At 35.3% G+C, this 25,716-nt stretch overlaps 1 protein-coding gene across 2 annotated transcripts in view; it reads left to right on the top strand.

Moving 5' to 3' along the window:
* Window positions 1-25,251, top strand: part of TMEM67 (transmembrane protein 67) — a 32,418-nt gene extending 7,167 nt beyond the window's left edge. Inside the window, exons 7-28 of one of the 2 annotated variants that reach the window (XM_054633027.2) lie at window positions 23-85; window positions 2,357-2,511; window positions 2,632-2,740; window positions 4,273-4,359; window positions 6,268-6,333; window positions 9,230-9,386; window positions 9,753-9,876; window positions 10,768-10,873; window positions 12,693-12,749; window positions 12,845-12,943; window positions 13,434-13,532; window positions 13,866-13,952; window positions 14,677-14,776; window positions 14,878-15,017; window positions 16,527-16,667; window positions 17,145-17,225; window positions 18,398-18,514; window positions 19,698-19,814; window positions 19,897-20,001; window positions 20,365-20,467; window positions 21,474-21,616; window positions 22,070-25,251. In XM_054633027.2, the coding sequence (XP_054489002.2) occupies window positions 23-85; window positions 2,357-2,511; window positions 2,632-2,740; window positions 4,273-4,359; window positions 6,268-6,333; window positions 9,230-9,386; window positions 9,753-9,876; window positions 10,768-10,873; window positions 12,693-12,749; window positions 12,845-12,943; window positions 13,434-13,532; window positions 13,866-13,952; window positions 14,677-14,776; window positions 14,878-15,017; window positions 16,527-16,667; window positions 17,145-17,225; window positions 18,398-18,514; window positions 19,698-19,814; window positions 19,897-20,001; window positions 20,365-20,467; window positions 21,474-21,616; window positions 22,070-22,150 (2,337 nt within the window). In that variant the 3' untranslated portion in view covers window positions 22,151-25,251. The remainder of the gene's footprint in view (window positions 1-22; window positions 86-2,356; window positions 2,512-2,631; window positions 2,741-4,272; window positions 4,360-6,267; window positions 6,334-9,229; window positions 9,387-9,752; window positions 9,877-10,767; window positions 10,874-12,692; window positions 12,750-12,844; window positions 12,944-13,433; window positions 13,533-13,865; window positions 13,953-14,676; window positions 14,777-14,877; window positions 15,018-16,526; window positions 16,668-17,144; window positions 17,226-18,397; window positions 18,515-19,697; window positions 19,815-19,896; window positions 20,002-20,364; window positions 20,468-21,473; window positions 21,617-22,069) is intronic. The other variant, XM_077187935.1, reaches the window with a different exon arrangement.
* The last annotated feature ends 465 nt before the right edge of the window (window positions 25,252-25,716 follow it).

The following is a 25,716-nucleotide window of genomic DNA, read 5'->3' as shown; positions in this document are numbered from 1 at the left end:
TGAAAAAATTCCTTATTTACAGGGTGTAACACTGGCATCAGCATGGTTTCTGAAAAACCTTCAGTCCTCAGCCTTTGCCTGTTGGGTGAGTTTCACTAATGTTTGCAGTTTGCTTTTTTATACAGAATGATACTCTATAAAAGCATGTCACTTTTATGTTTGGAACTTACCTTGCTTATTTTTGAAGAATTTTATTTTGACATGAAAAGAGAAAAGAAATAGCTATATATACAGAATGCTTAGAAATATTGAGGGCTAGTCAATGTTAATCCAGGTCTATAGTGCTGGAATTTTCACAAGATGAATGGTGTTAAAGAAAAAATCCTTCAATATTCAGTAGTATGTGACCTACTATCCATATATTTGGATATAAATGAGCATATCCAGTATTTACTGGCACCTGTTCTTTACCTTTTAGTTGGTTTTCAGTTATTCATAACCATGAAACCATCCTTTTTAGCTTTGCTTTGCTTTCTGTATGCAAGTGTTATTTACCATTATGTTGCTCTGGGTGACAGTAACCATGGGCTTTGGCAACAGAGTTACAGACACTCGTGAAGGGCATGTGTCTCTGTTCCCTTTTACCAACTCTGTTATCACACATTCTCATTTTCCTTCTGTATTGCTCTCCTGAAGATCAGATTTTAACTTCTCAGGTTCTACTATCTGTCTCTGTTCCCTATCTGTCACAACCCAAAGGATTACCTGGTCAAGAAGTCTCTAAAGATCACAATATGGATTTGTAGGATTCTGTAATACACAAGCACATGGATCTTATTTCCTTCATTTTTTTATTAGAGATTTCTGCAGTTTATTACTGGTAAAGTGAGTATAGTTATGATTAGTAAAGCAGGTGTATATATGTACCCCAGTGGTAGCAGCAGTCAATAGCAGCAGCAGGCATGCATTTCAGTATTACAAGTTGCTACAAAATGATCACTAGGAAAGCAGCAAAGGCTCTTATGATGAATTACCCATATGTGTGTGTATTATTCCAAATAGTACCAGTACAGTACTCAAGAAACCACTCCCAGGAGCGGGCCCTCAAAAGTGATGACAGATGAAGTTTCACTTCAAAGATGATCAACATTGCAGAATCTGGAGGCAGTCAGGCATCCCTAGCCACAGTCTGGTAACTTGCCTAGGAGAGCTCATAGAAAAGTTTGTGTAGGAGACCTCCTCTGTGTGTAGAGATTGAGAGAGAGATGAGAGGCAAGGACAGATTCAATCTCCATTTTGGGTAAAAAGTAATTTTTATATCAGAGACACATAAGGTGGTGTAGGGCAGCACCACCTGGAGCAGCCAAGAGATGACAACATTTTATATCTCAGACTAGTTTTTGTGTTTTCCAGACTGTTTTCCTACTTTTTAATGTACAACCATCAATAGCAGTTGCCTATTCCTACTCTTTTGGAATGTTTTCCATCTTCTAATTCCTAAGCCTTGTCTAGACTCTTTTTCATCTTTCCAGATGATAGGTTGCTGTTACAATTCCTTGGGTTTGTGCTTATTTATGGTATCTCAGGAGGCCTCTGAAGTTCAGGTACACAGCTGCACTTCTCAAGGATGTTTCAGACTCCCAGGCCATGTTCCCAGGCTGGCAGGTGTCCTCTCAGTCAGTATTTCAGCAGACTTTTGTTCAGAATTTTCCCAGATCACCTTTACAGCTGCTCCTATCATCATCTTATACACACAGCTCTGAGATGAATTCTCCCACTGGTCCCATTCTTTATCATTGGCATCAGTTTATTCTGTTTGTCTGCCTCACCCTGCTTAGCCATTCAGAGGTGCTGCCTGCATGTGATGAGCAGCTGTTGGTTTGACCCACACAAATGGGGGTAAGGAGGTGGCAAGTTAATACCAGTGCAATGACCCCTGCACACAGATGCCAGGTGTCACCTCTGCATAGCACTTGGCACTGGTGTGTTTACCAGAACTGAGCAAGGTATGTGAAGCTGAAGAGAAAATACTACATGCATCTATAATTGTCAGTCTGAGGTCTTTGAAGTAATCTTTGCCATACAGTCTAAGTGGTATTAAACATTTTCATTCTTACTTTGTTTTCTAAGTGCAGATTTTGACATTTCTGTCACTTTTAACCATCTAGCGGATGCAACTAAAATGAGCTGAAAAAGTGAGAGTATTGATTTCATGCTGCCATCTGCAGTTCTATAAAAATATGGTACCTGAATACCTGGAAGAAAATACTAGATATTGACAGAATGAAATTACTTTCAAGTGAACACAAAGGTTTAGGAGTAGCTTCTTAAAAATAACATTAATTTTATGACTGCCTCACAAAAGGGAGGGGTAATTAAATACTTTTTTCTGTGTTCTTGTGTTTCTCCACTGCAGTTGTACTCTAATCTAACAGCATGCCAAGCTCTTGGAAATATGTGTGTCATGAATATGAACTCATTGAGCTCTTCAAGTACTGATGCCTGTGGTTTGTTTCAGTATATTTTTGTCAGTACAGCAAGGGTAGGCATCATTCATTCAATACCCTACTGGTAAGTTGCCTTTTCCATAAATTTTGGTCTTTAATAGCTTTGTATGGAAATTATTATTCTAAATGTTCTTTGATGAAAAATCTTATGTTTCATTAGAGAAAACACTGTAACTTTTTTCAGGAGGCCTAATCTTCCATGGCTGTATTATGGTGACCAACCAGGATTAGCATCCCAAGTGCTTGAGAAAAATCATTTTCCTACAACCTTCACTTTTAAGGGAACAGATAAGGTAGGTGTTGGGTAGTAGACATAGGGAAGCATCCATTAGGAAGAGGACACGTATCACATAAAATGTTTGGATTTATTATAGATGTGACTCTACTAAAGGTGAATTTTAGGCAGTTAGTGTAATAAAACTCAGTGTGAGACCTCATGGAAGAGGAAGGTGATATTTACCTAAGATAACATCTGGTCTCTTCCTTTGCTCTCATATCCACATTCTCATAAGGCCTAGTTGTGCTTGCCTGTGTGGTCTGACCAGGACACAAGAAACAAAGGATGCCAGCTTTTAAGTGTTCATTGGTGTCCCCAAGGATCTGGATTAGGAGTGGTAAACTAGTAACTACACAAACCTTTTAGACATCTTAAGAGTTTAGGAGTTCATAGTTGTTTTGACACTGTCTTTTGCTTCAGGGTCTTGTTTACTTCCATCTTCATAAATCTGAGGCAAAGTTGATCTTTGATTTTTTTTAAATATGTACAGCCTTTTGTCAGATTTCATGGTGAACTCATGTGAAAAAGAAGGGTAAATATGATGTGCTGTATCTTTACTGCCATCCTCCTGGTGTGCCAAAGTGCTGGGTCTTTTGCTGACAAGTTGTCTGTGCCAGGTTTTATCACAACCCATTTATTAGCTCTGTAGCTGAAAACAGTGTTCTTCATCACTTTTATGTGGTGTTTAACACTTTCTGTTGCTTACATACACATTTCTCCCCCTACTCAATTTATTTGTAATATTTCTGCTACACATCTCTACAAGCTGATTGTATCAGAGATGGATTCAGTGTATTACTCCAGCCTTTTCCTCTTACTGCAGTGAATTAGGGGAAAAAAGGTGAGGAAAATAATTTTAAGGTTAACAAAGCCAGATATACATCCCTGGGAGGGATGGACTGCTTAAGTAGTTTGTTAATTGGCACATTTTTATGAAGAAATCAGTAAATCAAACAGTAAAGTGATTTATTTTTCCAAATTCACTGTAAAATAGAATAACTGAAATAGGTTATTCAATTTCAGCTTATTACAGAAAATAGTACTAGTGATAACCTGTTTGTCAGTTATACTGCCAAATTTATCTAGAGTTTTCTTATTGACTCAAAAATAAAATTATTATGCCTTTTTCAGCCATATTCTACAAGGCTAGGTTTTAAATTAAACAATGATGCAAGTTAGTAGTTGTTTTAATAACTGAAATACTTGTTGTTCCTCCTAACACTGAAGGTCCTGGAAGCCCTCTAGATTCCAGGATTGTATACATTAGAAATCTGCACAGATTCCTGATTAGGTTAGGGCATATCTATGTGTGTAGAAGTTCCTTTGGAATTTTTTCCATGTCACTAATGAAGCTGTAGAAGAATGGTATGTTTTTGTAAAAAAGTAAATTACCAAACCCAAAATTAAAAACAAAATCAAAAGGCCAAAAAAATTAAGGATTGTGCTGAGAGTTTTAGGAAACATCAAACAATTAGAAAGCTGTCTCTAAAATGTGTATGTCCACTTCAGGGCAGTTTCATTGGTCCTTATCTTTTTTTTCATCAACAGGATGTAAAGCTGAAATTTATTGCAGCCTCATTTGATGCAGCAGGAAATTTTCTTAAGTGGCAAAGTTTGGAAGGAGGTCTCTTACAGGTATGTTTGATTATAGTTATCTTCTCTCAATAACACAATGTTCTGAGTGCCTTTAGCCAAATTAAGACAGAAGCCAAGAGTTTGGTTATTACACTAATGACAGTTCATAACTGTAGCACTAGGTTAGGGAAAATAGCTCTTTATTCTTGCTCACAATGATCTCTACAAAATCAGAAGTATAAATTCACCAACACTGCCTTCATCCTTTAGACCAGTATAAATTTGGCATATTGGAAAGCTCTGAAAAATAGTGTTAATCATTTAGAATCAGCTATCTCTGTCTTCCACTCAGCATAGTTGCTCATGTGTAGTTTCTTATTAAACGTCTTTTTCTTGTTGAGAGAAGTGTATTCTTTAGCTCTGTGTCCACATGTGTTTATAGATGATGCTATGAGTATGTCCCCCATTAGATGCTGTCAACTATTTGCACACATCATGGGGGTGACAGTCAAATCAGTGGTTATGTCACTGTCAAGGGAGGTAGGAAAGCTGATCTACGCCATTTTCCTTGCATTGTCTTGGTTTTTTTTGCTTGCTTATTTCTTTTTGTTTTAAATATAAAATGTACACTATGAACAGCATGTCCCTTTTTCATAACAGCAAATTATAAATACGTGGTGGGAGAGTTTACATAGAAAGGGGGGGGGGACTGGCTGGCAGTGCCATTGGCCACTACACCCTCAGATGTCAGGGACACAGACATTCTACTTCAGCACTACCACGCTGTGTAGTTAGGCTGTGAAAAATGCAAGTAAGCAGCAATTAGAAAGTGCAATAGTAATTAGTCTATCAGAGAGAACAATGGGCAGCTGCAGCATCTTACAGAATAGAATTTGTTTAGCAGTCCAGTGGCAATCTAGGCACTCTCACTATTTCCCTAGACAGATAACAATAGGAACACTAGCAAGAACAATTGGGAATTGTTGGTTCCTTTTCTGTTGGAGCACATCACTTCAAACATTTCAGTGTCTGTAGAAGAGCAGCTGACATTCAGTATTTACTTTGTTACTGCCTCAGATGAGCCATCTTGTGTCTGTGTCTCCAGTTTTAAGGAAAACTAGTGTTTAAGAGAACAGGTTACTAAGACAGGTACTATGCATAGAAAATTATATATTCTGACATATAAGTTTAGTTTTATTGGGGCACATTTATTTTCTAGGGCAAACCTTTAACAGCTATCAAGAGCCAGTGGGAAAGGAATAGCTTTTCCATTCAAAGCCTCCTTCAATGTAATAGATTGTGCATGGTGATAAGACATCACAGTGTTGAAGTGGTCTCAATGCATAATTGTAGCAATTCCCAGAATTTCAGTTTCACACTAATACAATTGTGTTTTATGCAAATTTACACTTCATTCTCATTTTGGGAAAATGGCTCTGGCCTCCACATTAGACTTTGGACCATTTTTTTCTGGATTCACCTGAATCTGCTGTTCTTTGCTGAAAATATGTGTTGTATTAAAAAAAGAAAAAAAAAATCTATTACTTGCTACAACTTTGATTCTCTGAGAATGACAGCTTAAGAGAAACAGGGCTGTATGAATGTGGACTTCTTTTCTTAAGGGATTCTTGAATTTAGTAGAAACCTCTGATTGAGCTTGAGGCAATACAGTGCACTGAACATTCAGTCCACAGAAAGATTATTCTTGCCTGTTTGGATGCTGCTGTCCACAGATTTCAGTGATGGAACTGAAAAATACTATACAATTATGAATAAGCTAAACCAGCATTTTAAGCACATCAGTGTTAGTGAAATAAATAATTGTGTTTACCCCAAAATAAATCCTTCCCTTATTATTTTTTTTTAATCTTTTGTGAGGACTCCTAAATACATAAGTACTTGTAAATATTTTTCACATGAGAAGATGATACCTTTGAATTCACCTAATTATAACTATGTTTTATTCAGCTTTGTCCTGATACCCAAACTAAATTGGATGCAGCTTATGTTTTTGGAACAACTTACCAACAAAATGTAAGTAAGATATAAAATGCTATTTTCAATTTTGAATTAAGCTGCCTTATATGTCATTAGTTACTCAGTGCATATTGAAGAAGTTTTGGAGTTTAGGCATAAGCTGCAACATGGAGTTCTTTCTTAGGAAATTGAATGAAATTAGTGTGGGTTTTTTAAATTATTTAACTACATCACAAAACTTGTTTACTACATAGCATAATCACAGTAAATTAAATTGGCATTTGTATTTGTGAGGTTGCTGACTTTGCAGTGGAAGAACACAGAGCCTGAATTGTGACAGCCATATGCTTTGTATCATATCTCCAAATTTTCGTACCACCATCTTTGGCCAGTTTTCATATGGAAAGAAGTCAAATCCAGTCATGCCATGCCTGAATATTGTTCCCATTTACTCTTTCTGGTATGCCTTGATTTTAGTGAATTCTGTGAAGAGATTGAAAATCTATTTTAATTGAACAGATGACTCATCAGAGAAAAGAGATTCTTTAGCTGTCTTAACTATGAAAAAACACTGTTTTCACACTTTTTTCACACTTTACTAAACACCAGGAAAGGAAGAGGGAATAGAACACTAAATTATGTCAGCTGCAGAAATGGTTCTGCCAGTGATAAAGCATCATTAATTTTTGTCTCTTAATATGTTAGATGGGAAGGTGGTAGTCTCTTTGGCAATGGAGTGGAGAAAGAGACATCTTTATACAACTCCATATATGTGCACAGCATCTCATACCTATATATTAATATTGTTTATTAACTCATCAAACATTGAAAACCATTCCCCACATCATGTGTTGAAGTGTGAAAATACAAAACTCTGGCTGCTATTTAGGTGGTGTGAAAATCTTGGAAAGCAATAGCTGTTAAAGCTTACTCTGGGAAATTTAAAGTGTTTACCAAATAACATTGACAAATCTTTGTTAAATATTTTCATTTATCAAGATATTTAATATCTTTCACATTGTTTAATGTTTAATCCATATTTCAGTATTTCAGATAGAATGAAAACATGTTCTATTTAGGATCATTGAACTAGTTGAGTATGAGGCTTTTTTTCTTTTTAAAATCTTGAGTATTTGATATTGATTCTGTATTACCTGTATTAATAACAGTTAACATTGTTGGGTTTGAATAGATACATCAGTAACTTAATGAGTATTTTAAAATATCATTTTTGTCCATTGTATGCATTACTTTTGTTTTTTCCTCTGTGGCTTTGGAGAAAACAGGGTTGACAAATTACATGAGTATTTAAAATGCATGGTTGTTCACATTTGCAAAATGTTACCTGCTTTCACATCTAACTTCTTCATACAATCACAGAGTGGTTGAGGTAGTCAGGGACCTCAGGAGGCTGTCTTGTCCCCAAGTCAGGCAGGGCCATGTAGGGCAGGTTGCCTAGGACCATATCCACATGGTCTTGTATCCAGGGAGTCACTCCACAGCCTCCCTGGGCAGCCTGTGTCAGTGAAAACCTGTCTTCTGATGCTCAGAGGGAGCCTTCTGTTTCAGTTCATGCCCAGTGCCTCTGGTCTTGTCACTGGGCACTGCTGAGAAGAGCCTGGCTCTGTCTCGTACACCCTCCCTTGTACAATATTTGTACACATTGAGAAGATCCCCTGAGCCTTCTTACCTCCAGGCAAAAGAGTCTCAGCTCTCCTCATAGCAGAGATGTTTCAGTCTCTCCCTCACCACAGTGGCCTGTGCTGGACTGTATCAAGTAATCTAATTTCTCTCTTGTACTGGTGGGCCCTGAACCAGATTTCATGACTTCAGCATTTATGTTTCTTGACTTTAATGTTTACACTGTTTCAAATTTTATGTCTGTGAGGTTTGCTAGGATATTTTTTCCAAATCTGTTGAAAAATTTTAAGAGCTTCATTCTCCACATTAGTCATTGTAGTTAATTGCAATCATTTCCAAGAAGTTTGCATAAAATCATTAGTACTGGGTAATTGCTTGCAGATAGCTGGAATACCTTGTCTGTCAATACTTCAGCAAAGCATTTGACACCATTTCTCACAGCATTCTCAAGAAACTCTCTGCTCAAGGCTTGGACAGGTGCACTCTTCATGGGGTGAAAAAGTGGCTGGATGTCTGGCCCAGAGAGTGGTGAATGGAATTAAATCCAGCTGGTCAGTGGTGGTATTCCCCAGGGCTCAGGACTGGCGCTGGTCCTGTTTAACATCTTTATCAATGATCTCAACAAGAGGATCCAGAGCACCCCTCAGCAAGTTTACAGCTGACACCAGATTGGGTGGGAGTGTTGATCTGCTGGAGGGCAGGCAGGCTCTGTAGAGGGACAGGCTGGGTCAATGGTGTGAGGCCAATGGTGTGAGGTAACAAGGCCAGGTGCCAGGTCCTGCACTTGGGTCACAACCAGCTCATGCAGCACTCAGACGTGAGGAAGAGTGATTAGAAAGCTGCCCAGCAGAATACCTGGTATTGCTGGTCAACAGCCAGCTTGTCAAACATGAGCCCAGGTGGCCAAGAAGGCCCGTGGCATCCTGGCCTGTACCAGGATTGCATGGCCAGCAGGATTAGTGCAGTGATTGCCCTCTGTGCTTGGCACTGGTGAGGCCACACCTTGAGTGCTGTGCCCCATTTTGGGCCTCTCACTTCAAAAGGACATTGAGGTGCTGGAGCACGGAGAAAGGGACAACAGAGCTGGTGAAGGGGCTGGAGCACAAGTCCTATGAGGAGCAGCTGAGGGAGCTGAGGATGTTTAGCCTGGAGAAATGGAGGATCATGCAGGACCTTGATGATTCTGTGATTCTTTCTTTTGTGAAGAAGTAGTACAGATTCCACAATAATTTTGTAGAGAAGGAATCCACAGCTTGACAAGCTAACTAAATAGTTAAAGTGATCTTTTAATTTTCTTTTTTTTTTCTTGTAGTGCAAAATTTCAGTTTCTAAGATTTTATTGGATTTTGCTAATCCAGTCTTTTATGACCTGTTCCTTGAATATAATGGTGGCAATGGACAGCAACATCTTTGGGCTGTGCCAGTTTTAAATTTGAATCTTCAATACAACGAAAAGTTTGTTAATCAAGGTAAGATGGTGATAATAACATCTCTATGAATTTAAACAATCTCAAAACTTCAAATAGAAATAATCTGTGTTAACTATTGTTACTGTGTTGTGTTTAAAGATACCACAACACACCATAACTTGTTTCCATTTTAAAAATGTAGTATTTGAGGTCAAGTTCTGATAGTTTTAGTGCAAGCTTTGGTTGCATACACCATTCCAGTCAGTAATATGCACGAATAAAATAATCTCATTTCATTATATATTTGTATAAGTTGAAAATAAACAATTTTAAATCCTCAGTAGTTACTGTGTGTTATACAATTATATGTGTTGTTTCTCATACATTTCATTCTTTTTGTGTGTGTGAAACTTTCATGTTTTCTAGGCAGTAATATGAACAACTGGCTTTTGACTCGTCGATTTTTTTTGGTGGATGCACTTAGTGGAAAAGAGAATGACTTGGGAAAACCACCAAGGGTAATTCGGATTGCTAGCAAAATAACAATAAGGTACAATAATATATAATAAGGTACAATATTATATAATAATAATATATAGTACATAGAAAATAACAATAATATATAGTACATAGAAAATAAAGCCAATGTTGTATAGTGTGCCTTTTATTGTCTTAAAGTTGTTTTGTTATGTATTTTCTAATATGTCTAATATGTAATATGTTTCGCTTTTTCAATTGCATATTTGGGAATGGAATGAAATTCCCTAGGTTGTTCTGATGAGTGAAAGAAAACAACCTTGACTTGTGGGAGTTAAAATCACCATGATTCCCTTCCAGGTACAAGGATCAGACCATGTTTGCATAATGCAAGCTAGCAGGTATTCAGTCTCCTCTTAGAAGCAAGTTTTGTCTGGAAAGACCAAAAAACTCCTCTGTTAATACTTTTTCAACGTGTGTGATGCTGACTATACAAGGATCTTATTTCATCCTCCATATTCTTTTTTGCAGTATTTTTACAACCTGTTGCCTATTCTGTTGTACAATCCAGAATAGGCTTGTAGTCATTTAACTAAAATTGTCTGGCTGCCTGTTAGGGTCAGTACTGATTGCTCATCTCAGCTGGAATATATTTTGGAAGAAACTTTTTTCTCCTTTATGTGATATCCTCCTGTAAGATGCAGACAGGTAAAGATTGATTCAGGTATTTTCTTACAAGTAAACAATCCTTCCTATGACTTTTTTTATTTATTTCTGTACATGCCTTTGTACACTCCAGTTGTACATTTAAAATGCAAAGTGCCATGTTATTGAGTTAGAAATTCACATTTTAGTGATCAGGTTGTTCTGTTCATTTAGTTTTTTCTTACAAATTTCAATGATTGCTTCCCAAACACTCATCCAGTTGTTTTTTTTTTAATAATCATGCTCTGTATTTCTGCAGTATCCGTCTGGTATCCCATACACAGAGAGGAACCATCTACCCTCCTCTCATTACTGTTGCTTACACAGATGTGCTTGTCCAAAACCCTGAAACCCAGAGTGTGATGGTGAGATCTTTGTGCCACCTTAATCATACTTTTAGTTCTGTTGGAATTCTGATTTTTGGTAGTGGATAATAAAAATTTAATAAGCAGTTTCTAGTTCTTATCAGTTTTGAAGTTATAAGTTTTTACTAAAACCTTTTAAAACAAATCAGTTAAAACTCTTACTATTTTCAGTTTATTTTCAGTCTTTTTTAACTTAAAACACTTGGAATTTGAAATCGGTTTTATAATGCTAAATTAGGCTACAGTTAAATAAAATTATACACAAAAAATAATAGATAAAGGACTCTAAGGGGCACTGCAAGCAAGTTATGCAAGGAATTAGTATTTTTATTTAGAACAATGCATTTAGAGGAGGTTGTTATGACACAGACATTTCAGATCACCTGTATTTTAAGTTAAAGTGTTGGTAATATATTTAAAACATCCTTTAGTGTTTCTTCTTTCTGTACTGAAAACCACCAAATTCTGCTGTAGCAGATGCAGAAGGGACATTTTCTACTTGCCCTTTTGTTTGCCTTCATGGATAGCAGCACAGATGTCCCATTCTTCTCTCTTGTTGGTATGTTAGATCACACTGCTTTAAAAAATAAAAATACTGATCTTAGGATGGTAGAACAAAAAAAAAATTACATTAGCATTTTCTGCTTGTCAACCTTCAACTGTTTAGCCTTCCAGTACAAATAGACATCTGGCTAGAAGAAATTTGTGGTGCTAGAAGCATTCCTTGAGTTCCATATTAGTTGCATGAAAGCAAGAGAATTAGAAAGATAGAAAAATCAAGACCTTTTTGTTCCTGCCTCAGTGATGTCTTTATTTAACCGCTGAGACAGCACTGTATCTAGAAAGCAATTAACTCAAATAGTGATGGTAGGAACAATTGTTTCCAGTTCCTCAATTTTCTGTCATATTATTTCATCCTTACATCTAGATCTGTGGGATATATTTGAGTATTGCCAATTTTGGATGTCTTGTTGCATTTAACAAATTTTATGCAACTAAAAAGATACATTGAATTTTGTTTCCAGTTTCTGTAAGCACTGAGCTTGTAGTAACTGAGGATATTTAGACTTCAGTCCAAGTGCAGTGATAGAAGGAGGTCTGACAGGAACAAATGTTTGTGGAACACAAGATGTTGGGAAGGAGGGATTGGTTTTGGGGGTGGGGGTGATGCTTCTTTTAAACTTAATTAGAAATACTATTTATTATCATGCTTGTGTTAATTTTAGCTGTACAGTGATAAAGACTCAGGCCAGAATATTATAAAACCAAGACAAACATTTTCTCTTCCATGTACAAATTTTTCAGATCAAAGTCAAAAGAGATCTTAGGTTAAATTGAAGCTAGAGGGAACAATTTTGATGCTGCGTGACAATTTTTATCTCATTCAAGCTGAAAAAACCCTAGTATCTGAGCTGTGCAAGCTTATCATGATTTTGCATGTTGGTCTAATTACATCAAGGTTACCTTTAATCAGTGATAAAAGGAGAAGTATCAAATATTCAATGTCTCCTTTCAGGAGGAAAAATTCATGCACATTTGAAAGAATTACAGATAGGTATAGCTGGTAACTTGCAGATGGCAAGCACCCATCCCCAGCATTACTGCTGGTAAAATCTGCAGTAAGAGTTGCATAGTGCATGCTGGTACTGAGCCTGGCAACAGAACACACCAGGTCATCTGCAGTACAAAGAGATGTATGTGGTACTTGTATAGTAGCCCTAGATGGGAATTCCCACCAATTAAAACTGAAAGCTGTCTATAATGGTTGTAGCACTTCAGAATTGCTATGCACATTTACTTTTTGTATTTTAATATTCAGGTTTCTTTCGCAGTCAGCTATGAGATGAATCAGAGAGAGGCTCAGATTCAGACTGATGTAAGTTGTAATTCCCTTTAATTTGTTGATATAATTATTTACTTCTGTATTTTGTGTTTTAAAAATATCTGCAAATCATTTTTTGTTATTTTCAGATCGCACTGGGTGTGTTGGGTGGACTGGCAGTGTTATGGTCTCTTCTCAAGACTGCAGGCTGGAAGAGGCGGACAGGAAGCTCTTTAATTGACTTGCAGGTATGAACAGCTGCCAAACTGAAAAGGGACATCTCTTCCTCTCTTTAAGGGCACCTTAGCTGTCATTCCCTGTGATTATAAAAGTTCATTTTCCTAAGGTAACTGAAATAATTTCTAGCCTAGCTGCACAGAGCCGTGCCCCAGAGTTAGGCTCACTTGAGGAAGTAGTTGTTTTGCATTCTTTTTGATTCTGATATTGTCATTGAGGAAAAGCTGCTCTAAAAATAGAGGTGTTTACAGGGCTATTCTGATCAGTTGAGTAGACTTGGTTTTCAGATTAATTCTTCCTTGAACAACAACCAGCATGTACGAGTTTCAGCTAGTGAAAATACCATAAATATATAACCACAGTGGAAAGCTTGTTCAGGGCTACTTTTCAGTACTAGAGTTTCCTTTATGAGCTACATAGCATTTTCTATGAATGCATTATGAACATATGCATTACTTAATTAGTTTTACAGATGGCTACAGCATGTTTTTATAATTGCAGACAGTTTTCAAGTTCTTACTGTTCTATGCTGGAGACCTTGCCAACGTTTTCTTTATCATCACAGTGGGCACAGGAATTTATTGGCTTGTATTCTTCAAAGTAAGTGTCCTTCCAGTTTTGGATGTCAGAAAACCTAGTAATATTAAATATATTTTACATGGACATTAATTTTCTTTTTTCTTCTGTTTTTTTTTTCTTGTCAGACTGTTGAGGCAAGTTCTATATAGCATTCTGGTTTGTGTGCTTAAATTTTGTGTTCGTGTGTTTCTTTTTCTTAGGATTTGTTGTACTTGCAGTCTGCTTAATAGTCATTTAAAATATTTTACACATTCATTGATCTTTTTCTGGAAAAGTTTATTCACATTTAAGCATTTTTAATTATGTTGTCACGTATGCCACATGTACTGTTTCAATGTAACCTTTCAATTATAGGCTCAGCAGTTTGTATCTGTCCTTTTACCTCTTCCATCTCAAGAAGAAGATTTTGTTACATACATAGCGTGTGCATTTAGTTTAAAGGTAAATAATTTTTTCCTCACCATAAAATACATTCCAGCATGCTTCTATGTATGTATCCTATTTTTAGTAGGCTCGTTTTTAAATATCTTGTACAGTTATTAGTTATTAGTGTGTGGATGTTATGTCCTAATAATTATGTTCTTCTGAGAATCCAGTCATTTTTCCATAGAAATTTATTTTGTGGAGTCTTTATAGGAAAATAAATGTCTCAAGAAGGTCACAAAAGAAAGACTGAAAAATCATTCTTTCACGGATAAAGGTATAAAGAAACCCAAATAAAATAGCATCAAATCAAGAGAACAAGTACTTCCATTTAAAGCACAATGTAAGTGCTCTGAGTTCCTGATTAGAAAGAAGAGAGATCCAAATAATTACATTCAAATATGTAGAATTCTAAGATCACTGCTCTGTCTTCATGGCACATACAAATATTGTATCAATTGTCGATATTATACTGAATTGGAATTTGTAGTCCAGGTTAGTATGTTATGGGGAAATAGTCAGCTTTTTGTAATTTGTTACTTTGCTGTATTTTCTCCATGATTTTGGACTTAACATTATTCCAAGCTTTTAAACAAATAAAAGATTATCAAAAGTTGGTAATAAAGCTGCAGTCTCATGAACAATCAAGATACTGCTTGTTATGTTTAATGAATAATCCATGCAATAACTATTCCTCCATTTTTGTGTATATGCTGTTTCTGTCCTTACTTTTCTCTCTTAGGCTCTGCAATTTTTACACTTGCTGGTTTCACAACTTGCTATTGATATTTTCTTTATTGACTGGGAAAGACCTAAGGGCAAAGTTCTTAAAGCAGTTGAAGGTAATTCAAACTATGCTTGTTTGTATAAGCAGCTTTGGTGAAATTCAGATATTACTCTCAGATATTAAATTTTAGAGCCTTATTGTATGTACTCTTTTTAGGTGAAGGTGTTACTAAAAGTACTGCTGCACCTGTGAGCATATGGAGGACATACTTTATAGCAAATGAGTGGAATGAAATTCAGACAGTGAGGAAAATAAATCCTCTCTTTCAAGTGCTTGCAGTTCTTTTTTTTCTGGAGGTATTATTATTATTATTATTATTATTATTATTATTATTATTATCATCATCATCATCATCATCATCATCATCATCATTATCATTATTTTCATTACTATCATTTATAATTCACAACCAGAGTGTAACATAAGAGTCTGATATTTATTTCTCGCATTCTGTATAGTGAATCACCTTTAAATTGAACTGAAATCATGTAACTTAGTAAAATAATTATTTTAATGAATTTTTAAATTCATATATATACATATATATATATATAGGTTATTGCAATATTTAATTAAGGAAGACTTAAAAAAATCCAAACTTTAATTACCTTAGAGATCTAACAAAGATCTCTAAGGTGATGTTTGGGGATTTTTTTAAGGTAATGAGTTACCTTAAAAGGCTTAAGAGACTGATAAATCTGTGTACACACTCGATTCTTTATTTGCCAATTAGCACCTTCCTGCCGCAGTCTACAGCTTTATTTCTGATTTCATATTTGTCTGAACTGAACTTCCTTCCTGCTAATTGCTGCAGCTGCCTTTTATTATGCAGGAAATAAAATGTGCCAGTTCTGTTCCCAATGGCAGTATGCCTCCAGTTACAGCTTCAGAATGTGTGAGAAACTGTGCTTTAACTTCTAAAAAATATTTGGGTTTGTTTCTTTTGTAGTTTAGTAATTTTTTCTATCTTGGGAAGTATTCTTAAAGTGTGTAGCATATAGTTGTTTTTGTGGGGTTCTTATACATATTTTAACACATTTATCCAATTTTATAGTCCTTTTAAAAATTTTCCTTTAAATTAAATAATGAAAGTCCTGAAACTTTCTTCATTCAGTATGTGAGCATTTTTGCTGTTGGTAAATACAGGCCAGGACCAACTTAGGTGTAATGTTACAGGAGAGGGAGAAAAGAGAGCACCTATTCTTACTGCACTCTGCAGCTACCTGAAAGGAGGGTGTAGTGGGGTGGGTGTCTCTCCTCCCAAGTGACAAGCACTAGGACATGAGGAAATTGTCAACCCACCACAAGTATATTTTGGTGCAACTTCTGTTATGAAAGATTTTCACTATTTTTTCACCTCTTAAGTATTTCAACATATAGTATTCCTCTCATCTTTTTTATTTTGGAACTTTTTCTAGATTTTTTTGTTTAAAATAAATTCAACCATACAGATGGTGGAGGAAAATATATTTCTATACAATAAAAACAAAATAGATCAGTCTTTTAAGAGTGGCAAAGCACATGAAAATTTGTTTTAACGCTGAGATATATAGTACCAAAGAGCTGAAATTTGGCAGAAATTATATCCCTATGCAGTACAGAAGTAGAATCTTTTGGAGTTTTTCAGTAGAACCCAATATTGACTTTTGGATCACACAATTGAGCTCTGCATAGTGAGCAGGCTACTATTCCCAGGTTAGTTTTTCATTATTTTTTCTTACTTCCTGTTATGATGTAAACAGCAGGATCCTAATTAATGCTATTCATTCTCACCTGTTGTTATATTGACCTTCTTATCTCTTCAGGTGGTGGGATTTTCAAACCTGGCTTTAATGGATGCTTCTTCCAGTCTCACAAGAAGCAGTGAGAGCTATGTAGCTCCTTGGAGCCGCATTTTAAGATTTGGTGTGTCTGCTGCACTCTGGGTAGCCATTGCCATCCTACAAGTATGTGAAACACATGACATCCTATCCTGAATTATCACTTTCAGGCTGGTTCTTGGAAGCTAGAATAAATCTCTAGACTGTCCAAACTGCTTATCATAGCATGGGGTATGTTCTTAACTGTTATGTTTAGTTGTTTTAGCATAGTACACCTTTGGGACTTAAAATGAATCTTCTGAGATATGGGACATCTGACTTTGGATCAGAATTTTAATCCTCTCAAAGATGTGAATTTATGCACATACTTCATTTTATTTTAAACAAGTTTGAAGAATCTGACAAGTTCAAAATAAAAAGCAGGTTCTTACTACAACTTTCTTTCTTAAAGGAAGTAGTATGTCAATCCCTTTTCATCAAGTCCAGTCCAATGGTGGCCACCACAGAACTCTGTTGTTTGTGGGTGTTAAGTAGTGAAATTAATTGCTTAATAACATCAAATCTGATGAACTAATGAAAGAAAATTTGGTTGATTTATTTCAGGTTATATTTTTTGCTGTGATTTATGAAAGATTTGTTGAAGATAAGATAAGCCAATTTGTTGATTTGTGTTGCGTGAGCAATGTAAGTATTTCTGTGTCTCATCTGTGGCATTTTAAATAGAATAGTATGTAAGATAGTGTTAACAATATTAAATAATATTTATTCATTTAATTTAGATTACTAGCTAACAGCCAAAGCTGATATCTCCTTCAGCTCATTTTTTTGGTGAACTCTGCAAGATTTCAGTTAAACTTTAATTGGAAAATTATTTCAGAAGTATAGGTATCAATATGTTCTTTTAAACACCTGATTTTTAAGGTTTTTGTTGTTTCTCCTTTTTCAGTTTAAATTGATTACATGTGCTGATACAGAATTCAAAAATAACAAGTTGTAACAGAAATTAGGTGTGGAACCATTTACTGCCATTCTGTATACTGGTTTGTGTTTTAGTCGTTCTGACTTGAAAGTTGTCTTGGTTTTATTTAAAACAAATATGTCCAGTTTCTTCTCCTGTCTTGTGCTTGTTCCTCAACTGCTGAACTTCATTTTGTCCCTCGTAACAGGTACCAACAGTTACCACCTTTTGCATGCATTTTCTCTTGCTCATATCTGAACTTTCTCTTTACAAATGGGTTTTGAAGCTTTGTACTGCAGGAATTTCCTTTTAACCAAAGAAGAGTGCAGTGAGAACTGATTGGATTACCACATTGGTACAGAACTTCTTAAAAATACTGATTTACCTCTTTTATCAATCTTTCCAGACATGTATTCCATTCCATCCAAATATTCCTCTTCTATGAAACACCTATGTAGTACCTGGATTGTAGAAAAGAATTAATTTTGGAGTTTATGTGGTATATAATCATTGTATCATACTGAATGAAGTTCTGTTAAATGCAGTCTTTTAGGAGTTCGGCTGGAATCATGCATATGTATTATGTAGCACAGAAATAACCTTTGAATAAAAAATAATCTAATAGCTTTAATTTCTTGTCTCAGTGGAATTAAGCAGCAGCAGATCCCTGCTGTTGATAAACGAAACGTGAAGCTGGGATGTGTTTCTAATTACATATAGAAAGAACTAATTTGTAAAAGAGTTGCTAAATATTTTTCTCCCATATTTTTTCAGTACCTGCCTACTTTGTATTTGTAGCAGGACTGGCTGGTTTGTCTGATCTTCACTATGAATTCAGATCATCAAAAATGAAATTATAATTGTTGACTAAACTGTCCTCTCTTCCCCCATCTCTTAGATTTCAGTGTTCCTCTTGTCACACAACTGCTTTGGTCATTATATCCATGGTCGCTCAGTGCATGGACATGCAGATACCAATATGGAAGAAATGAATATGAACCTGAAGAGAGAAGCAGTAAGTAAAAGTATTCAAGTTTATATCTGCTCAATTATTTATTTTATATAAAGACCACACACCTTTGCATTATATTTGCACTACACTGAACCATGTTACTTAAAGATAGCAGCTGTTAGTATGTAAATACATGACTCAGTAGTTCTTTCAACTAGCTCAACTTTCTTTTTCTTCACTATTTCATCTTGTTATTTCTTCACATCTCAAGGATATTAAATTTTTGTTTCTCTTAAAAAGTTTTTTTCATGTAGTTAAGAACCTTCTTTTCAATATTTAGGCTTTTCACAAGGTCACAGCCACATTCAAAAAGGTGCATACCAAAAGGCTTTCATAAAGAGACAGATCTGAAACACTAATACAGAAACTCATAATCTGCCAATCAGTTTCTTTATTCCATCTCTTCTACTGTGGTGATACAACCCATTCTTTATAGAAATTAATTTGTATGAGTATTTTTTCTAGTTTGTCATATGTTATATCTTTGCTGCACGATCAGGCAAATATGAAATGTCTAATACAAGATCAGAGACTGCATTAAATTTCATGACATCTTGTTTCTTTTTAGGGACAACTATGAAAGTACCTTAAGTAAGGATATTGCTATTTCAATGCTAAGTAGACAGAAAAAACCATAACCATGTGAAAATTAAATTGCAAACACTGAAATACAGAGGAATCTTATTAATAATGTTTTTAGGTGTTCCTACAGTTTTTTTCCTAATTGCTTATTTTAATATGATTCTGGGAAAAACAGGGGGTTTTCCCCATGGAGATGTTGAATTTTTTATTTTCTTGCGGTTTCTGAGATTTAATAAATGTAACCTGAAAAAGACATAGAAAAAGTCAGGAATCCAAACAAAGAAACAAAAAAAGTGAGACAAGTATAGAAGAAATGATAGACCTAAAAGAAAGGTCTTCAGAATAAATATCAGAATATGTAGTATTAGAAGGTAATGAACCGAACTCAGGTGAAAAGAGAAATATGACTTTGTGACAGCAGGGGTCAGGATTTCATGTCCTAAGGAAATCTTGCTGCAGTAGAACAAGAGTGCAGTGATTTCAAATATTTAGAGATATTAACTATTATCTATACATGAAAGAGAGGAAATTAAAAGCTTTTGACTATTTTTGGGTCTATGAATGACATTAATAATGCTAATTTACAATTGCTTTAATTGTATAGGAAAATCTGTGTAGTCAGAGAGGTTTGTTACCAAACACAGATGGCCAGACATTTCAGATTTCCATTTCAAGAAAAATGCGACTAAACTATGACTGGATTCATGAAACCTTAACAAGAGTAAGTAAGATATTGGTATTCTTTAAATCTTATTTAAAATATGAAATTTCTCTGGTAAAGTCTTGGTCCTGTTGTATTTCAGAAACGTGGTCCTGCCAGGCTTTTGGACTCGTCTGCAAATACCTTTGAACAAAGCACCAGGGCCTACAACGCCATGAACAAATTTCTCAGTTCTTTTATTGATCATGTATGTATATTGTCATTACTATATTAAGGAAAATATACTTAAAGTACAGACTGAAAATTGTAAATCTAAAGGACTGTAATTCCTCTTTAAGCATATGTGCTTTAAGATTTGTTGCTAAAGATTTTATGGCATCCAGAACAGTGCTCCATTCAAAAAAAAAAAAAACCCAAAACAATTGGAATGCTGTCCAGCAGTGCAGACTGCACTTAAAAAATGACAAATCCTTTTTTTTATGTAGTTATTTTTGTCTTGGAATAGACCAATGGGTTTTGTTTCATTCATAAAGATCTAAGTAGCTGTACTTCACTTTGTAGCAGGTTTGAAATCATAAAACAAGAACTGTTGTTTTTCTTTTTCTTACAGGTTCATAAAGAAATGGATTATATTGTTAAAGATAAGTTGCTGCTTGAACGAATTCTTGGCATGGAGTTCATGGAACCAATAGAGAAAAGTATTTTTTATAATGGTAAAAAGATGTGTGGTATTTGTACTATTTTAAGTATCCTGGTTTCTGTGTAGATTTCTTTCCCAGGATTTACAATCTAAAACAGAGTTCACAGCAGGAGAGATCATTGAATGAATACTTGTGAGGGAGGTATTTAAGAGAAGTTCTTTAGGTTATAGAAATGCTGTTTATAATTTGTCATTTGACTGTGATGTTTTTTATTTAAGGCAGCTGAAAGTGACAGATATGCACATGTTTATGAAATTCATAATCATAAGCATTGATAGAAATACATTGTTTGATAATCTAGACTGCTATGGTTCCCAGAAGTTTAGATATAAATCAGGATTTCATGGCACTGAAATACACAATTTATAATGAAAATACACATTTTTCCAATCAAACTTGTATTGGACATTTTTTGAAAAAGTAGGAAAAGGGAAAAGAATATGTTTTCTGTAATTGTTTACATATTCTTTTCTCTTATAGAAGTGTTCATTTTTGATAAAATAAAGAGGTAGATAAATGTTGAAGAGTACTTTGGCTGTGAAAAAGGTACTTTCACCTTAAAAGACCCATTTTCTGCAGAACCATTAAACAAAAATAATGCAAAGCTCCGAACCTCCTCCTAAATAAGGCATTTAGCATATGTTTTTATGATATTGTTGAGTTGAGGCCAGAGCTAACAGCTACTAAAAATTTCAAGGACTAGGAAGCTACATCTGCTTCTTGATTTAAAACAACTTTTTAAAATAATCTGATTGAGATTTCAGGAGTAAACAGAGTTGTGTGTGATACATGGGTTTTATCTATTGTGTTCATCAGTATGATGCCATTTTATAAGTGAAAATTTTGTATTATTTTTCAATAGAATGACAGGACCATCTCTGTGTTGCCATAGAATGTCATAAATTGCTCTGTCTCTGATCTTCTGTTTTCTTACCATCTTCCTTAACATGGACTGATGAACTCCACAAACTTGCAACTCACAGAAATACTAATTTTTTTAAAATGTTCTTTTTCCTAGATGAAGGGCACTCTTTCACTGACGTTCTCTATTATGGCAATGAAACAACACTGCTCATCTTTGATATCCTGTTTTTCTCTGTTGTGGATTTAGCGTCCCAAAGTTTTGTTTTAGCAGCTATTCTAACATATTTGCAACAAGAGGTAAATTTCAATTTAGGAACAAAGTAATATTTTTTAAATGGGAGTCAGTATGGCAGTTTAAATAGTTAACTAGATAATAGATGCAGTGAGTTAGCAGTGTGCAGTGAGAAAAGATTGATAATACTGAGACCTTATGAAGTAGTTTTTTTATTTTTTTTGTCAAATAGACTTGTGAGAAATTAATTTTGCTCACATGGTGATCCTGAATGAAGAGGTTACAAATAATTTTCAATAAAAAACAAGAATATCTGTTAAAATTATTTGCACATAATTCTATTATAATTTAGCGTGGAAAGGTAGTGGAAAATGTTTTAAAAATGCTAAAGGAAATTAAGCACCTAATTCATATTATTTACAATTTAAAGATGATCTGAATTTACTATTTATGTTAGATACTGAAACATATTAGTGTAAGTATTTCTTCATTAATATATGTTTTCCAAATGTTCTTAGATATTTAGGTTTATTCGTACTACACTTGGGCAGAAGAATTTGGCATCCAAAACCTTGGTGGATCAAAGATTTCTCATTTAATTGAGAAGATGAAAAACTGTTAAGAATTTAATCGTGGAAAATATGAACATGATCAAAGCGTCTCTGACCTGCAGATTAATTGTCATGCACTTTTCAACAATAACAATGTAATGGATTTGAACCTTGTCATTTTTTATATTGTGTGCTATTAAGCTTTATTTTTCTGTATTTATAAGGGTTTTTTTTAATTTGTGAACTCTAAGCCATAGGCCTTTAAAAAGAAAGGTACATGCAAATAAGACAGAAATAAACTTACTGTTGTTATTATTAGAATAAGATAAAAATTATTTTATGGCTTTTGATAAGATATGGACCACTGACTTTGAGGCAACAATTTGAGCATCTGATTGACAGGAGAGGTTGCCAACTCTGAAATTCTCTGAAAATACTTTAAATCTTTGTTCCTTTTTTAAGTCATTTTGAGTTATAATGTTTAGCAAATCTATGTCAAATTTTACACAGCACAGGATTTGTTCTGAATTAAGTTAGTATTTCAGGAGGATTTTTTAAAGATCATTTATTTGCAGCAACCCTTGCTTGAAATTTTAATGTTTCTGTCTTGTGTCATACAGTATTGTATAATTCTATTGTATAATTGTTTTTCTTGGGTGTGGCCTACACATCTCAAACATGTATTTGAGGTACAGTTGTGTTACAGTGATGTAGAGAAAGAGGCTATGATAGAGCAGAGGAGATGGTCAGCAGCATTTGGGATTTCTTCTTGATCTTCTGTTTTGTGATGCAAGATGTTCAGAGAAACAGCAGTAATTATTCTGTTCACTTTTTCCACACAAGTGAAATGGAAGCAATTTTTTAAAATCTTTTTAAAATTGTTTTCACAGGTGCTCATGGTCTCCTAATTTTCTGGTTTTATTATCTCTGTATATAACAGAGACATAATCATTTACTGTCATCATATTTTTTTAATTTAGACAGATTAATAATTAGTAATTAATAATTACTCAAGTGCCAAGGGAGATTGTGAATGGCCTTCAAATCACCTTAAACTGAGGTGTCTATCTCCCATTTTTGTCACTGAAAAGTCTCCCTCTTTTTATACTTAATGTTTTTTCAGTAAATGGTTAAACATGAATAGTGTTTGCTGAGTTTACAGCTGTTATTTGTCTTTAGATGATTCAACAAGGGACTTACAGGAGCAAAAATACCAGAAAAATATCAGTCACCATCATCTCATGTTTATTCTGAAACAGACTGAGGACAAGATTAGTTGAACTTAGCAGATTTCCAGTGCAGATATGCTTATATGAGTTGAAGCAGCATTGCATTTCAAATGTTTTTTGGCTTCATTAAGAGGAATATGTTCTCATGCTGGTGCCATGTCATATCATACTAAACTGAGAGTAACATGGACATAAATCTCACAGTTGCTATTGCTCCACTGCATTTGCTTTTGGTGTTGCAAAGCCTGTGGCACTTGCTAGTCCCATGCAGTTGTATTGAGTGATAGAACATGCCTGCCAGTAAGGCTGTGATCAGAGAGATAGATAACTGAAAAGCTGATTTGCAGTGGGACATCCATTTATTAATGTGCAGTTTAGCATAGGCATTTCCATTTCATGCTTTCCTTGCTTCTGTCTGCTTATGGACACAATTCTTAGTTTCTTGGTGCACACTATGCCTCAGAAAAGGTGGTTTCTAATGGAGTGAAGTGTTCAGGATAAATAAAATTAAGGTTGTTTGATTTATAGTGAATGTAGTAATTTAAGTGTCCATTAGGTTCTGGATCTGTTTAAACAGTCAAAAATCTTATTTCCACTGGGAACCATGACTGTATGACTTCATTAGTTATGAGGTTTCTTGTCAGTGATCTACTGAGAGCCAAAAATGTAAATTAAGCTCAGGAGCCATCTGACAGAGTCTGCAGCAGGACATTCACAAGGCAAAGTTAGCCTCACCTGGTGTCCATATATTTCTTTGGTGGATATCTTTGCATAGCTTAACTAAACTTAAGTCCTTACAAGTCCCTGCAAAGTCAGTGTATGAGAGGAAATAAAATCTTTGTCATGTGGCCATGTTTACTGATGCTAACAGATGTGACTAAAGGGGTGTAGGGAGTTGCTGTGGTCCATTAATGAGCAAAGGCCCTAATACTGGTCTTTAGGCCAGCAGAACTGTGAATAGAACTGCACATCACTGTCAGTGGTCACAGCACAGGCTTGTTCTCTCTGAATTCTGGTGATGTGCTCATGACCATGAAGTGTTTCTAGTACCATACCTTCTTCAGAGAGGTCAGATTTATGACCAGCTCCAGTCAGAATAACTAAACTAACTAGACTTGGGTGAATCAGAGAATGTCTGAAAGCAGAATGAAGATGTGGTTGTGCCATCTGTAGGCGTGTGGTTTCAATTAGTTTGGTTTTCATCAGTTCAGTACCTGCAGAAATGGAGACATTTCAGCAGGGAGGCTCTCACACTGTACCCTGTTCTCAATGCTTGTGCTACCCAGGTACACTTCTCCATACAAAACTCCTGCTTTGAGTTTTAGATATGCCTTTAATTACCTGCTGCACAATAGGGCACATGAAAGCTTTAATGACTTTGCATTTTTTAAGAACTACTGCTAAAAGCAGCTCTTCTTAACAGATAAATGATAAATTAATCTAAAAACATCCTGTAAAAACAGTTCAGTCACTTGGCCCTCTCTTTCTCCTTAGTGTACACACTACTCTGTTTTGTTTTATTTTTCCAGATCATTTGTCTAAAATGTTAATATTCCTAACATAGGCATTCTACATGATTTAGGAAATAATTACAGGAGTCAAAAGCTCCAGGAATTCAAAGAAGCTTCTCTTCACTCTTGCTGTCCAGTGAACACTTGGAACAGGTTGGCTGAGCTTTGTTCCCCTATTCCTTGATATTTGTTCAAGAAATATCAAGCTGGGTATTTGTTCAAGAAATATCCCTTGTGGTTGTACTTCCAGCTTAATGGGTTTTATTTTTTTAACATTAATATGCATCTACAGTGTGTTCATGTGATGAGTGTCTTTCAGGTTTCTAAATGTTCTGTTTGCCCACATGGCATTTCAGTCTCTCCTGTCTGTTTCTCTGAGCAAATAAAAAATGTCAAAGATTTGAGACAAGTTTTTTTCCACTTGTTAGTTGAGTTGACCCAAACCTACAACGTTTCTTCTTCCATGCACATGAGAGTAGGGGCAGAGGTTGCTGCTTGCTCTGCAGTTCAGAGAAGCTCTGTCAGAACAAGTGTGGGAAAGAAGTTTTGCAGTCCATGCAACAATGGAGGGTATGGTTTTGGATAGTCAAAACTATTGGAATGAGATGGTTGGTATTTGCCAAGTTAGATACCAAACAAATTATTTCTACCAATAATTAAAATTTGTATGTACAGACAAACTACAGTAACTTCAAAAATATGTTAACATTTACAGGTTTCATTTACTGATGAGGACTTGCCATTTTACTAGAACATTCATTTGAATGGCAGAGGTGGGAGTGTGACTGAGGTAAACCCTACCAGAGGTGAGAAGTGAGCTGGCAAGGGGGCTCAGCTCCCACCCTTCCATCAGCTGCTGCAGCACAGTGATGCC

The sequence above is a fragment of the Agelaius phoeniceus genome, chromosome 1 (genome assembly GCF_051311805.1).
Source record: "Agelaius phoeniceus isolate bAgePho1 chromosome 1, bAgePho1.hap1, whole genome shotgun sequence".
NCBI lineage: Eukaryota > Metazoa > Chordata > Aves > Passeriformes > Icteridae > Agelaius > Agelaius phoeniceus.
The sequence above is the reverse complement of the archived record's forward strand: the minus strand, read 5'-3'. Positions and strand labels throughout refer to the sequence as shown.